The sequence below is a fragment of the Entelurus aequoreus genome, linkage group LG08 (assembly GCF_033978785.1).
Source record: "Entelurus aequoreus isolate RoL-2023_Sb linkage group LG08, RoL_Eaeq_v1.1, whole genome shotgun sequence".
Taxonomy (NCBI): domain Eukaryota; kingdom Metazoa; phylum Chordata; class Actinopteri; order Syngnathiformes; family Syngnathidae; genus Entelurus; species Entelurus aequoreus.
This window is the reverse complement of record NC_084738.1, coordinates 1,374,908-1,389,825: the sequence shown is the minus strand read 5'-3', so window position 1 is coordinate 1,389,825 and position 14,918 is coordinate 1,374,908. Positions and strand designations below refer to the sequence as shown.

The window sequence follows — 14,918 nt, the reverse complement described above, 5'->3', positions numbered from 1 at the left end:
TGGGGGGGTAGTAAATTAAAATATTTATGGACAATTCGATTTAACCAAATATAACTTTTCTACATACTGCTGTGTTCTTTATTACAGAAATATGAAATATTTTGTTGTTTAGGACAAGTGTAGCATAAACCTTGGCGCTAAATGTCAAAATACAAAACACAAAACCAGTGAAGTTGGCACGTTGTGTAAATCGTAAATAAAAACAGAATATAATGATTTGCAAATCCTTTTCAACTTATATTCAATTGAATAGACTGCAAAGACAAGATATTTCATGTTCGAACTGAGAAACGTAATATTTTTTTGCAAATAATCATTAATTTAGGATTTAATGGCAGCAACACATTGCAAAAAAGTTGGCACAGAGGCATTTTTACCGCTGTGTTACATGGCCTTTCCTTTTAACAACACTCCGTAAACATTTGGGAACTGAGGAGACAAATTTTTTAAGCTTTTCAGGTGGAATTCTTTCCCATTCTTGCTTGATGTACAGTTTAAGTTGTTCAACAGTCCGGGGGTCTCCGTTGTGGTATTTTAGGCTTCATATTGCACCACACATTTTCAATGGGAGACAGGTCTGGACTACAGGCAGGCCACTCTAGTACCCACACTCTTTTACTATAAGCCACACTGTTGTAACACGTAGCTTGTCATTGTCTTGCTGAAATAAGCAGGGGTGTCCATGATAACGTTGCTTGGATGGCAACATATGTTGCTCCAAAACCTGTATGTACCTTTCAGCATTAATGGTGCCTTCACAGATGTGTAAGTTACCCATGCCTTAGGCACTAATACACCCCCATACCATCACTGTCATGTCTGTGTGATCATGTTTTGTTTTAGTCATGTCCTGTTTGGTCACTTAGTTCCTGCTTTTTCACTCCCTTGTTTTGTTTCCATGGTTACCCATTAGTTTCACTTCTGTCAAACCGTGGACTTTGGGATGGTTTGTTTTCCCGGAATGCAAAGGAAAGTTGGAGCGGGCAAGGCGTGAAGGTAAGGACATATTTATTTAAACACTAACATAAGGAACAAACGAAAAGCGCGCACAAGGGCGGAAGTACAAACTTGGCTAATGAAAACAAAAGACTATCACAAAGGCAAAAACTATGAACATGAAATATACAACACTTACTGTGGCATGAAAAAACGTGCATGGAGCAATGGCTTGGAATGAAAGGTAGCAGAGTTAATGTCGCCAGGCTGTCTTCCTGGCAACTATCGGCTTAAATAATACAGACATGATTGACAACAGGTGCGCGAGTGCAAAACGTGAAACTAATGGTTGTCATGGTGACAAGGCAAGGGAGTGAAAACAGGAACTAAAAAGTGTCCAAAAACCAAGCAGAACATAACAAAACAAAACATGATCACAGACATGACAATCACAGATGCTGGCTTTTGAACTTTGCGCCTGGAACAATCCGGATGGTTCTTTTCCTCTTTGGTCCGGAGGACACGACGTCCACATTTTCCATAACAATTTGAAATGTGGACTCGTCAGACCACAGAACACTTTTCCACTTTGCATTAGTTCCTCTTACATGAACTCGGGCCCAGCGAAGTCGGCGGCGTTTCTGGGTGTTGTTGATAAATGGCTTTCGCTTTGCAAAGGAGAGTTTTAACTTGCACTTAGAGATGTAGCGACGAACTGTAGTTACTGACAGTGGTTTTCTGAAATGTTCCTGAGCCCATGTGGTGATATCCTTTACACACCGATGTCGCTTTTTTATGCAGTACCGCCTGAGGGATCGAAGGTCTGTAATATCATCGCTTACGTGCAGTGATTTCTCCAGATTCTCTGAACCTTTTGATGATATTACGGACCGTAGATGGTGAAATCCCTAAATTCCTTGCAATAGCTGGTTGAGAAATGTTGTTCTTAAACTGTTCGACAATTTGCTCACGCATTTGTTCACAAAGTGGTGACCCTCGCCCCATCCTTGTTTGTGAATGACTGAGCATTTCATGGAAGCTGCTTTTACCCAATCATGGCACCCACCTGTTCACCTGTGGGATGTTCCAAATAAGTGTTTGATGAGCATTCCTCAACTTTCTCAGTCTTTTTTGAAACATGTTGCAGGCATCAAATTCCAAATGAGCTAATATCTGCAAAAAATAACAAAGTTTTCCAGTTCGAATGTTAAGTATCTTGTCTTTGCAGTCAATTCAATTAAATATAAGTTGAAAAGGATTTGCAAAACATTGTATTTAGTTTTTATTTACGATTTACACAACGGGCCAACTTTACTGGTTTTGGGTTTTGTAATTTTTCGAAATGGGCGGTTGGTTGGATTGGTTCCTATCACTACAGCAGGGAAGTGTGTCAAGTTTAATGAAGTTATGCCATCTTTTCTAGATAATATAAGTACACACTATTATGCATTAATAAATCCAAATTCTTAATTAATAAAGCATATTTCCAACATTGATACGCATTAGTGTGCAGTAACAGTTGTACTCATTACCGCATTAAGATCAACTATAAATACTTTCAATCGTTGCATATTTATACGTTATAAATTATTTATTCAGCATTTCTACATTGTAGGTATAGTCAACATAAATGAGACTCGATAATCTCTAGATATGTATACACACACTTACCCATTGAGTATTCAGATATTTACTACCTGGTTATATTTATAACTGTTTTTAAACTGCATATAAATGAGTATTCATGTTGGAAATATTGCGAGGTAGTGCATACTTATTATAAAATGTTACCAAATAATGAAATGGGAATACGAATACCCCAAGGGTCAATAGTTGGTCCACTGTTATTTAGCCGTTTTGTAAATAACTTGCCTTTGTGTTGCCCAGCAACCAGATGCCAACTTTATGCAGATGTGGTTATAAACTGTATATACACACACCAGTCAAGTCACCTAGCAAGGCTGCAGAGGTCCTAAAAATATGTCAGGGGATGTAATTAATGGCTGCAAAATAATCATTTTACACATTTTTGTGTAGTCCTAAACCAGGGGTGTCAAACTCATTTTAGCTCAAGGGCCGCATGAAGGAACATCTATTTCCACGTGGGCCGGTCTGGTAAAATCATGGCATAATAACTTAAAAATAATGACAATTTCAGATTATTTTCTTTGTCTCACATTTGTCCAAAATTAAAACAAGTACATTCTGAAAATGTACGTACTACAAATAATCCTCTTTGCAAAACATTTGACATAAGTTGAAAACTCTGAGGGAAACATTAGTGCAGTTTCAATAACACCACAAAGAACACAATGAATTTAGACTTTGTCTCAGGATTTTTACAAAGCCGTCCAACTTTAAGCACTTCCTGTTCAGCATTCTAACGTTGGCAGTTTATTAAAAGTGTTTGGAAAAGCAACAGATTGTTTCCACAAACCGCCGCATTGGTGAAATCCGCATACTGCCACAACACATTCATTTATCATCATTCAAATATTACAATTATAATTAAACATGGTGTCAGTTATCAAAACGACACCATAGCTTTGTGATGTGGCTTTTGTGAACAGAGCCTGCCAGGACTTAAGACCTCATTTTAATTCTTCCACCTTCTGTAGCCTTTGTTTCGTGTCCATATTCTTGTCTCGGTGTTTCTTAGACGTTCCATAGTGCCTTCTTAGATTATGTTCTTTCATTACAGCCACACTTTCTCCACACAGGATTGCCTTTTACCTCCGTGAACATGTACTCTGCCTCCCACCTGGCTTGAAACCTCCTGTTCTCACCGTCCACCTTCCGTTTAGCCATTATTAGGGAAGGGGGTTGCTGAAAGTTGACCTCTGCCCTGAATGCTGATGAATAATGAAGTCGAGGCCCACTTGCGACACTGCAGTGAGTTTGCAGGCTACCATTGCATTGTGGGGAATTGTGTATTGGTGCGTGCAAAACAGTAGCAGGTGGCTGAGGCCTGCGGGACGCTTCTAATACTATTCAAATATCATTCCGGGGGCCATAGATAATTCAGATCTGGCCCGTGGGCCTTGACTTTGAGACCCAAGCCCTAAACTTTCTAATGCGGGCGGCATTTCATTTTATTCCCGACCTCAAACAATTTGAAAAAGTCATCTGAGAAGGAGAAAGTCACTCTCACTGTTTAATTTTTATTTTATTTTCTGACATGAACCTCCAAATTGAAAAAAAAAAAAAAAGAATCAAAAATACAATATAAACGTCTGAAAGTCAATACACAGAATATTTTATTTTCCAAGGCAAAGAGCACGAAGCAGAGACAAAAAAGAAAGTTGGCGTGACTCTGCTTAGTCCTCTTTGCGTTCCTAGATCGCATAATATGGCGTTTCACAAGGACATACACACAGCCTCCCCCCTACCTGTTACACCCCATCAAACAAGTTCACTGGTTCGGCGTTCAATGCGCCCGATGACGAGTCCTGGCTCTAACAGCTGTGTTGTGATTTTCAAAATGGAAGATGACAATCCACCACTGAGTAACCAACGCACATCCGTCTAATGTGGGTCGCCTGTCAAGTTTACTTTGAGGGTGCACAGTTAAATGGAAGGCTGGAGGAGAGTGTGGAAGTGAGACGCTGTCAAATAAGTGCCCCCGACTCTCATTAACGATATGCTGCTACACCTCAAGAAAGACCACGTGATTGGCATCCAGGGTGGCAAACTGCATCTTTGTCACAACGTATGACGAATCATCAACGATAACAACAATAAAATATGATATAGTTGGCTCACACAGGACAGCTTAGAATTATGTTTGACTCCAGGGTTTGTAAAGTATATAACCAAAATAAAAGTTGTGAGGTGGAGCAATATTTATGGTTTTGGCCCAATAAAATATATATATATAAAAAAAAAAATATATGCATTTATATGAAGTAAACCCTGTGTATCCAGGTGAACCAGCAGAGAGGGGGGTCTTTCAGTCCCAGTTGGTATGGGGGGGGTAAGTTAGTGGTGCTGTGTGATTCGCGTTTTATTTGTTTGCCTACCACTCTTTCTTTTTCTCATCCATGGACACGCCGCCGGGCCCGAGGGCCACCACCAGCAGCAGGCCGCCGATGACCGAGGTGGTCTGGAAGAAGTCGTACTTGAGGAAGTCGTGCATAGGCTTGTAGGCGGGGATGTTCCAGAAGGCGTTGAAGTAGATGTTCATGGCGAAGAGGCACAGGACCAGGGTCAGCGCCGCCAGCTTGGTCTTGAAGCCGATAGCCACCAGGATGATGAGGGCGGTGCCCACCAGGTTCTGCAGGATCTGGGGAGGATAGGAAACTGGTAATGTTAAAAGGAAAATATGATGATAGCCATAGAATGTATTAAAAAACTAAGGCAATTTCCTGGATTCTCATTACATTATGGCCGATGACATAATAAGAAGGGATGTCCCGATACGACTTTTGCACTTCCAATACGATAGAGATAAAACCATGAGTGTTGGCTGATTACGATATTAACCCGATGCGATATCAGCAGGAATCATAGTACCGTAAATTCCAGGCTATACAGTAAGCCGTTACTTTTTTCCTAGGCTTTGAACTCTGTGCTAGGGCTGGGCGATATGGCCTTTTTTTAATATCTCAATATTTTTAGGCCATGTCACGATACACCATATATATCGCGATATTTTGCTTTAGCCTTGAATGAACACTTGATGCATATAATCACAGCAGTATGATGATTCTATGTGTCTACATTCAAACATTCTTGTTCATACTGCATTAATATATGCTCATTTTAAACTTTCATGCAAAGAGGGAAATCACAACTAAGTCAATTGACCAAAACTGTATTTATTAAACAGTTATTAAGCAGTGGCACAAACATTCATGTCATTTCAAAACAGAAAGTGCAAGATTGTCAGAGTATTTAAAAATAGGTGTTAGTGCACTTTTGTGCATGATGTCACTAAGATGACATATCAAAACAACACTAAATTAAAGTGCACTTTTTGTACAGAACGCCACTACAATAGTTTAAAACAAGTAAAGTGCACTTTTGTGCATGATGTCACACAAGATATTTCAATAACTGTCAAATAAAAATGAGCTGCATAATAAGAAATCAAATCGTGTATGTCCTTCGCTATGTGGTAGGTTCCTGCGGACGTTATCTCCTTCTGTTGTTGACTATTTTTTTCATACGGTGTTGATGTGGAAATGCTTGCCTCTGCATTTTGTTGGTGTGGCACCGAACGGAGATGTTGACATGCGGAGTTTCAAGCACTCTTCATTCTCTAGCAGGTGACTTTTCAAATGATGCTACATATTAGCAGTAATGCTACTTTTTGCAGCAACGCTTTTGCCCCACACTTGACAAATTACGGTTGTCTGTTCGACATATTCCCACTTGAAGCCAAACCACCACCAGACGATGGACCCCGTGCTGTTTTTCTTGGGAATTAATTATTCCTCCATTTGTTACCAGATTCGCACCTTCTTTATCTCGTATTACCACTCGCACCACAGCTAACGTTACCCATGCTGCTACCTCTCTGCTCCGCGAGGGCGTATACGTATGTGACATATGTAATAAGGTGCACTTGTTTAAGTCTCTGTGAGAAGGAGAGACTAGAAAGAGTGAGAAGAGCCTGTAGTGTAATGCCCGCAGCTAAAAGCAACTGCGTGAGAACGTTTACTCGAATATCACGATATAGTCATTTTCTATATCGCACAGAGACAAACCCGCGATATATCGAGTATTTCGATATATCGCCCAGCCCTACATGCTATCGTAATGTAATAAAGCAAGTGACTTTAATAATATGCTAACACATTTACGAGTGCCTTCGTTAGTATTATTAACTTACAGTGGCATTCTTTTTGTATGGTTTCAGTTTCGTAAATCCACTAAAACGTCACCGTGGAATTATATTGAGTTTGTTAAGCTGATTAAAGAGCTATCTTCCGCATCTAGTGGGTCCATGACGATGGCTTCTGTTTTGTTTGATCAACCGTTTTACTGCCGTGTTATAGACACTGTTTGGAAACAATTAGGTATGGAAATAAACATTGACAAAGTACTTCTGTGTAAATAAATTATTTCATAAAGTACATGTCTGCGGCTATATATAATATATGGAAAATATACGTATTTTTCTTCTAAAATATAGTGGGTGCGGCATATATCCCAGTGTGCTCGATAGTCCGGAAAATACGGTTCATACTTTTATTATTTTGTAGTGTGGAATGTTTGGAAAGGTTCGATCACGTGAAATTACTCAAGAGAACAATGGTAGGTAAGAAAAACACTAACTTTGACAGATGTATGCTTTGGAAGTGGAGTGTTAATTTGTGTTTTGGCAACACTTAGTGGTCACAATAATGTATTACATTAAGGACATGATGCAGTAAATTAAACGGTGTGGACACATTTGTTACCGGATACTTTCTAATACATTTCTGCCACTTAGAATGACACATTGTGTAATAAACGTGTCAGTACTCACAGAGATGAAGCTGGTGTCAAAATGGACCAGAGACATGAACATAAGGACCAGCAGTAACCGTCCGCCCAGCTGCATGTACTGCTTCGGCGAGCTCTCCCCCATGGACGGCACTCCAGCAAACATGCTCTTTCCTTCCGAACGAGACTCAGCCAGCAGCAGGAGGAGACCGCCTCCCAGGGCGAGGTTTCTGATTGGAAGAGAAGGAAAAGGACTCTCAGCTGATAAAAAAAAAACTACAATATTTCAATAAATAGTTCAGACCTGTGTTACTGACCTCATCAAAAATTTTACGTCCCATAAAATGCTGTAGGCAATAGTCTGGTGGGGCGATACAGAAAGATTAGATTTGACACAGCTACATTCATTCACAATACACTTACTATTATGCTCACCTGTAGCGCAATGATGCCAAATAATCCAAAGCAGGCATACTGTACAAAATTTCTACTGAGGATGAGGATACAAGCACCTGTTAGGATACACAGCAATGCAAATGGATATTAAAAGAATATACTCTGACATTTTCCTCAAAAATCCATTCATGCTGTCAGGCCGAGCCAAAGCAAGATAGCAAGCTAGCCCCTCAAACAAACACAATTTTAGCCAATCAGGAACCTGAAGAAAGTTATTATTGGAAAAGGCACAATGAGCTCAACTGTTTGGATGTGAACAAAAGCATGGAAACGATTTAAAATTATATACATGATCTTATACTTTGCCTTTAATTTAACAGCATAAATGACCACTTGAAAAAAATAGATGTCTCTTTTTGTACCCATTCACAGGGAAAATAAATAACAGGTAGTGAACTGAAGTGGCTGTAATCATTAGGGGTGGGTGTCGGATGAGTGACATCACACGATACCAATTACATGTATTAAATGATTTATTTATTTATGTTTAGTGCTGTTAAAAGTGTAACAATAACCGAATATTTAACTAGTTTCCTAGTCTCTTATTACATACCATTGTTTGAGCAAAACAAAGTCAATAGTACACAATAACTTAACAAAACTACTCTTTTAAATCCTTTGGTTACTGCCCACAATGTCCTCCTGTATCCAGAGCCTTATTCTATTTATTTACAAATTTAAAAAAACTACAAAAAAATGATTTTGTGTGAATAAAAATCTAAATCTAAATCGATCAAATACTGATACTAGCCTTGGCATTGACAGTATCAATATACTGTATGTATTGATCTGCCCTCACCTTGTGTGTAACCTGGCTGCTAAACACATCAACAGAGCACAACAGTTGCTCTTCTATTATATTCTCTCTAGATTCTTATTAATCTATTCCTGTTACATTTCTGCTGTTACATCGAGACATCTCAAAGTTTACAAGATAGCTTAGCGATAAGCATGCCTTCCTGTCTGCGCCTCGTCTTACTTGGTAAAACGTGTTTGGCCTCGTTCTCCAGTGATAGTAATATAAAATGCAGTGTATTTGCTGCATTAGTGGAGGGGCTTCAGGCTGTGTATGGAAATACACAATAAAAATAAAGTATCAGCCAGCAAGAATCAGCCTTTTGTGAACTGCATAGAAAAGCCTTAATCGGCATTGGCTGATCACATACCTTTTCAAAGAAATTGGCCAATGCTGATAGGTGACTGATTCAGCGCAACCCTAGTGATAATCTTTACCAGTAACACCGCAACACAAAGAATGCACAGCTGAAGTGGTATCATTAGATCTGAGCCAATGACGATATATTAACCCACAAATTATTCTCGATGAACGAAATATTGTCAACATTATTTTGAGACCAAATTAGGCACTGGTGTAATCATAATTATACATTATTGACAATGCATTGCGGTGGGCTTTAAGCAAAAGTAGTGCTATTGGCAAACGCTTTTAGAGTAGCATGCAGAAAAATGATAGTTAAGAAAGGGATGGCAACCATGTCACTGAATGATCTATACATTATTTGTTATCATATTATACAGTAATATGAATTACTTGTAGTAAATAGTCTCTCAGTTTCAGGGAGAACCTCATTCAAAACTATGCATACAACTATTTGATATGTTCAAACAAAGGTCTCAAACCTGACATTTGCTTGACACTATATACAGTGGCATGAATTAAAAAAAAAACCTTCAGGCGCTATCCACGGTAACCAGGTAACTCACCGAGCTGCCCTAATAGATTAATGAGCACAAAGCACGTGGCCAGGAAGTAGCCGCAGCTCCACGTAGCCTCGATGTAGTCCCGCTGCTCGTACCACTGGAACCACATGCGGATGCCGTCCTCCAGGAAGGTGCTAATGAGACAGAGACGTGCCAGGTGAGGCAGGTACTGTTTGGTGACTCGCAGGAACTGTGCGACAGGAGGGGTGGGGGAAGAATAGAATTGTCTTTATGTGTGTGGCAAACAAGGTCGGAGACGTGCATACATGAATTTCTGGCTTGGGGTTGGGCAGGCTTCCCAAATTATGTCAAGCTTTCAAAGACAAAGCTGATTAGTTCAACCGAAACCTGGGAGAACCAGTTTGTCCTGCTTTGCTCCCATTTTTTGTACAAATTGTTACAAAGTTAGCTGAAATTAATGTCCCACCACCTGTAGTTTTTTTGAGGTCAACAACTCAAAAAAGTACTATAGAGTCTATTTAATTAAAGTGTAATTGGCTTCAAAATAACCGTGCTGTGACTTGCCTAGTGTACTGCCTAGTTTCTCTTGTTATATTCTTATTTTTACTGTTATATTTTTATTCTATTTTAGAGGGGTTAGTGCGTCTGCGCTCTGGATATTTCTGTGTGTAGTTTGCATGTTCTCCCCGTGACTGCGTGGGTTCCCTCCGGGTACTCCGGCTTCCTCCCACCTCCAAAGACATGCACCTGGGGATAGGTTGATTGGCAACACTAAATTGTCCCCTAGTGTGTGAATGTGAGTGTGAATGTTGTCTGTCTATCTGTGTTAGCCCTGTGATGAGGTGGTGACTTGTCCAGGGTGTACCCCGCCTTCCGCCCGATTGCAGCTGAGATAGGCTCCAGCACCCCCCGCTACCCCGAAAGGGATAAGCAGTAGAAAATGGATGGATGGTACTTTTTATTTGTATTCTCATATTTTCTCTTTTTTTTTCATTCATACCTTAATTATTACCTTTTTAAAAAAAATTATATCTCAATTCTGTACACTGCTGCTGGAATTTTAATTTTTCTGAGGGAACCCTCCTGAAGGACTCAAGTAGTGTACAGCTCTGGTAATGGGTACATTCGCACCCACCTGCACAAAATGTAACAATCAAAATAAATATGACTTTTTTTTGTTTACTAGGGCATGCATATATAATATGCATTAGTTTGACCATTTAAAATCAACGATAATAAAAAGGAGATGCTTGGAAATAGCATAAAAATGCCCCAAAAACTTGGAAAAACGCGATTCATAGCGTTACTTTTTGGTGTAACCATCATGAGCGTTCTGTTCACGTATATTTCTTTTATATTTTGATAAATCATCATATTTATGTAGTACTAAATTTAAATAGGTATTGATCAATCTTTAAGCATAAAAATGCCCCAAAAACTTGGAAAAATGCGATTCATAGTGTTACTTTTTGGTGTAACCATCATGAGCGTTCTGTTCAGGTATATTTCTTTTATATTTTGATAAATCATCATATTTATGTATTACTAAATTTAAATGGCACTCAGCAACAAAGGGTTGGAGTTGGGGGTTAAATCACCAAAATGATTCCCGGGCGCGGCGCCGCTGCTGCCCACTGCTCCCCAAGGGGATGGGACAAATGCAGAGGACAAATTTCACCACATCTAGTGTGTGTGTGACAATCATTGGTACTTTAATCTTTAAAATAGGTATTGATCAATCTTTGAGCTGTGTGTATTTGATTTCAGTTTGCTTTTGACATCTTATTTAGAATTGTAGTTGAAACTTTTACAACCTTGTGTTGCGCTCATGATGGCGTAACCAAACTACATTTCATTTAATGATCTTATTTTGAATATTTATTCCCTTTTTTACATTTAGTATATTTAAATATGTTTATTTATAAACATTGAATACATTTTAAATATCAAAAAAATGCAATTGCCTTCATCTTATAGGGTAATAATTTCACCGCACCTAGTGTGTGTGTGACAATCATTGGTACTTTAACTTTAATGTTTAGTTACACCAAGTCATGAGCGTAACACTGAGCTTCATCACTTTGACTTGTAATATCTCTAATTCGGGTGGTGTTTTATGCTTTTTTCTTTTTGGAACATGTACTATACATATAATACAATAAAGTCCCATATAAAATTATGTTTCTAGCAATACTTTAATTTTGCCTTTGAAAGTAACACTCCAAAGTCCATTAGTGGAGCTGTACACAGTACTATTAGTTCTATTTATATTTATATATCAATCCTGCCCACCCACTCCACCTGACAATTAAGGGACAGCGGCGCTCATACTCCAACAGGCTCCTTCAACTTCCTTCCCGCACTGTGCGATTCAAGAACTCCTTCATTCCGTACTCCATCCAGCTGTATAATCACTCGCCATACAGCAATAGATGACATCTGCCTATTACCTGACACCTGACATGTTAGCTACTTCTCTTTATTTATAATGTTTATAATGTCTATTTTCTGCTGGACCTACTCTCTATTTTATGCTGCTGCTGTCATATATACTGTATATACTGTAATATTGTACATGGTCATTGGTTTATATTGTATATATGTTATAGACATAATATAATATATCTGTATATAATTATTCTGTACACATATTATGTATATATTCGTATATATGTTAGATTTTTTGTTATAGCTATATTAGTCTATTTATACCTGCATTGTCCTTTCCATCCTTACACTTTCCATCATTGTAACTGAGCTACTGTGTTGAACAATTTCCCTTGTAGATCATTAAAGTTTGTCTAAGTCTAAGTCTATTTGTTAGCCATTTGTTTTGAGCATTACTACAGGATTAGCCCCGCCCACTACAGTGTCCACGTCAGCACTACCAGACCCTGTCAGCCAATCAGCTTTCACCAACTCCCCTCTATGGCTGCTGCGTGAGGCATGAATGGTCTAAATGGGAGCCAATCCAAATAGGCCCTATGTATACTTAAAATAGCCAGATAACTCCAGACATTGGGGAAATTCCTCTGTAAAATCGACCCCCAGAATATAAAGGAGAATACAGTAAAATATGAATCGAGTAAAATATTGAGCTGAGAGGTATATAACACGACGTAATGTCTAATAAAGTTTTTGCAATAATAAACGAGTCTCTATGCTGCCAAGCTTTACGGTAGCGTAATACTATATAAAAGGCGCTACCTAAAGCGCATGCGCAGCACTTCTACCTGTTGATACAGACTATAACTTGGTTCGATGGTGCATGACACCGTCTACGTCCAGGCTCACTAGCCAAAGTGAAAGCAACACGGCGGCCGAAGGGGCGGTGGATGACAACTTATTTGTCATGCTAATGAACACACCGCGCTGTCAGAAAGTACACACCAAACGGGGTCTCTTCCATTTTTTTTAATTTTTATTAAGACATAATACGACACGGTAGCCGGCAGCTAGCATGCTAAAGGTAAGAAGTGTGATGCTAATATTCAACTTGCCTGGTCTGCCACGTCTTCGGCCTTGTTCATGAGATCCTCCTGCCCCATGTTCGCGGAGTAAAAGGATAATTAGCAATGGTAGTAACAACAAGGCCCTGAACGAGTGCGCTGTTCTTTTGGTTGCCGCGTACGCGGAGACTCTTCCTCCCCTCCTGTTAACGCTATTTACTTGGAAGACGTGCCGACTACCGCTTCTTGCCAGTATGTGGACACCGAGAGAAAGGCCGCCTCCGCCCCACAATGCACCGTGTTTTGACGAGCCAGGAAGCCCAGACAGCCAGTCCCCCTCCTCCTCGACACGCTTCTGCAACCGCTGTATGCCACGTCGACCGAACCTCCTCGCTATTTCCAATAGTTTGACACCTAACTCGCGTGAACAGGCGTGTTTTTGCAACCATTTTTTTTTTTACAATACAGTCTCAAATATGGCGCATGCACTTAGCGAGTAGTGCTGCTCGTTAAACACATGAGTTAGTCGCGTCGTCTCTGCGACGTTATGTTGCAAATAACAAAACACAAAAGTTAATTAAAAAGTACCAATGATTGTCTCACACACACACTAGGTGTGGTGAAATTAGCCTCTGCATTTGACCCATATCCTTGTTCACCCCCTGGGTGGTGAGAAGAGGGGAGCAGTGAGCAGCAGCGGTGGCCGCGCTCGGTAATTATTTTCATACTTGCCAAACCTCCCGATTTTCCCGGGAGACTCCCGAATTTCAGTGCCCCTCCCGAAAATCTCCTGGGGCAACCATTCTCCCGAATTTCTCCCGATTTCCACCCGGACAACAATATTGGGGGCGTGCCTTAAAGGCACTGCCTTTAGCGTCCTCTGTCACCTGAAAAGGAGACTATTATATATGTCTCCTTTATTCATAGGTTTATCTATAACAAGGTATGTCCGATAATGGCTTTTTTGACGATATTCCGATATTGTCCAACTCTTAATTACCAATACCGATATCAACCGATACCGATATATATATAGTCGTGTAATTAACACATTATTATGCCTAATTTGGACAACCAAGTATGGTGAAGATAAGGTCCTTTTTAAAAAAAATAATAAAATAAGATAAATTAAAAACATTTTCTTCAATAAAAAAGAAAGTAAAACAATATAAAAACAGTTACATAAAAACTAGTAATTAATGAAAATGAGTAAAATTAACTGTTAAAGGTTAGTACTATTAGTGGACCAGCAGCACGCACAATCATGTGTGCTTACGGACTGTATCCCTTGCAGACTGTATTGATATATATTGATATACAATGTAGGAACCAGAATATTAATAACAGAAAGAAACAACCCTTTTGTGTGAATGAGTGTAAATGGGGGAGGGAGGTTTTTTTGGGTTAGTGCACTAATTGTAAGTGTATCTTGTGTTTTTTATGTTGATTTAACTAAAAAATACCGATACTGATAATAAAAAAAACGACACCGATCATTTCCGATATTACATTTTAAAGCATTTATCGGCCGATATTATCGGACATCTCTATCTATAACCCATAAAGTAGGCAGGCACGGAGATATTTCTCAGCGTGTGTTTATTCCAGATGTTTACCTTATCCCAATAAACATCTGTTCAGTATTTTAACATAAAAGTGTTTGATCGTGAGGCATTAAAAGTCACAAAATGCAACGGGTCCATCAGACCCACAAATGCTGGCTTAGTAACAACAATATGAACGTTGCACGGAAAATTTCTCTGCCAGTTTCTGCATCCCACAGGGATTCTACTGTCTGCTCTCATTTTCTCGCACATTTGACCCTCTGATGTTCTGTGTACCTACACTCTGTCCTCCTGTCTAGGCCTGCTGTGTGTGTGTGTGTGTGTGTGGGTTGCGTGTGGTACACAGAACATCAATTTCCACACTTCTCGCCCGGAAAATAGTGGAGTGCCATCTCCGGGT

The 14,918-nt window shown here is 39.5% G+C and overlaps 2 protein-coding genes across 2 annotated transcripts in view; both read right to left on the bottom strand.

Annotated features, from left to right (window-relative positions):
- The window catches only part of ass1 (argininosuccinate synthase 1), an 82,542-nt gene extending 81,352 nt beyond the window's left edge, over positions 1-1,190 (bottom strand). Inside the window, exon 1 of the mRNA XM_062055319.1 lies at positions 1,136-1,190. Coding sequence (XP_061911303.1) covers positions 1,136-1,157 — 22 coding nt within the window. The 5' untranslated portion in view covers positions 1,158-1,190. The remainder of the gene's footprint in view (positions 1-1,135) is intronic.
- A 2,887-nt stretch (positions 1,191-4,077) lies between these two features.
- Positions 4,078-13,286, bottom strand: surf4 (surfeit 4). The gene is made up of 6 exons (XM_062055298.1): positions 13,005-13,286; positions 9,547-9,733; positions 7,801-7,877; positions 7,683-7,726; positions 7,409-7,595; positions 4,078-5,218 (listed from the first exon to the last, which is right to left on the bottom strand). Exons 1-6 carry the CDS (start codon positions 13,050-13,052, stop codon positions 4,952-4,954), a joined length of 810 nt encoding a protein of 269 aa, XP_061911282.1. The 5' UTR covers positions 13,053-13,286; the 3' UTR covers positions 4,078-4,951.
- Positions 13,287-14,918: the final 1,632 nt, after the last annotated feature.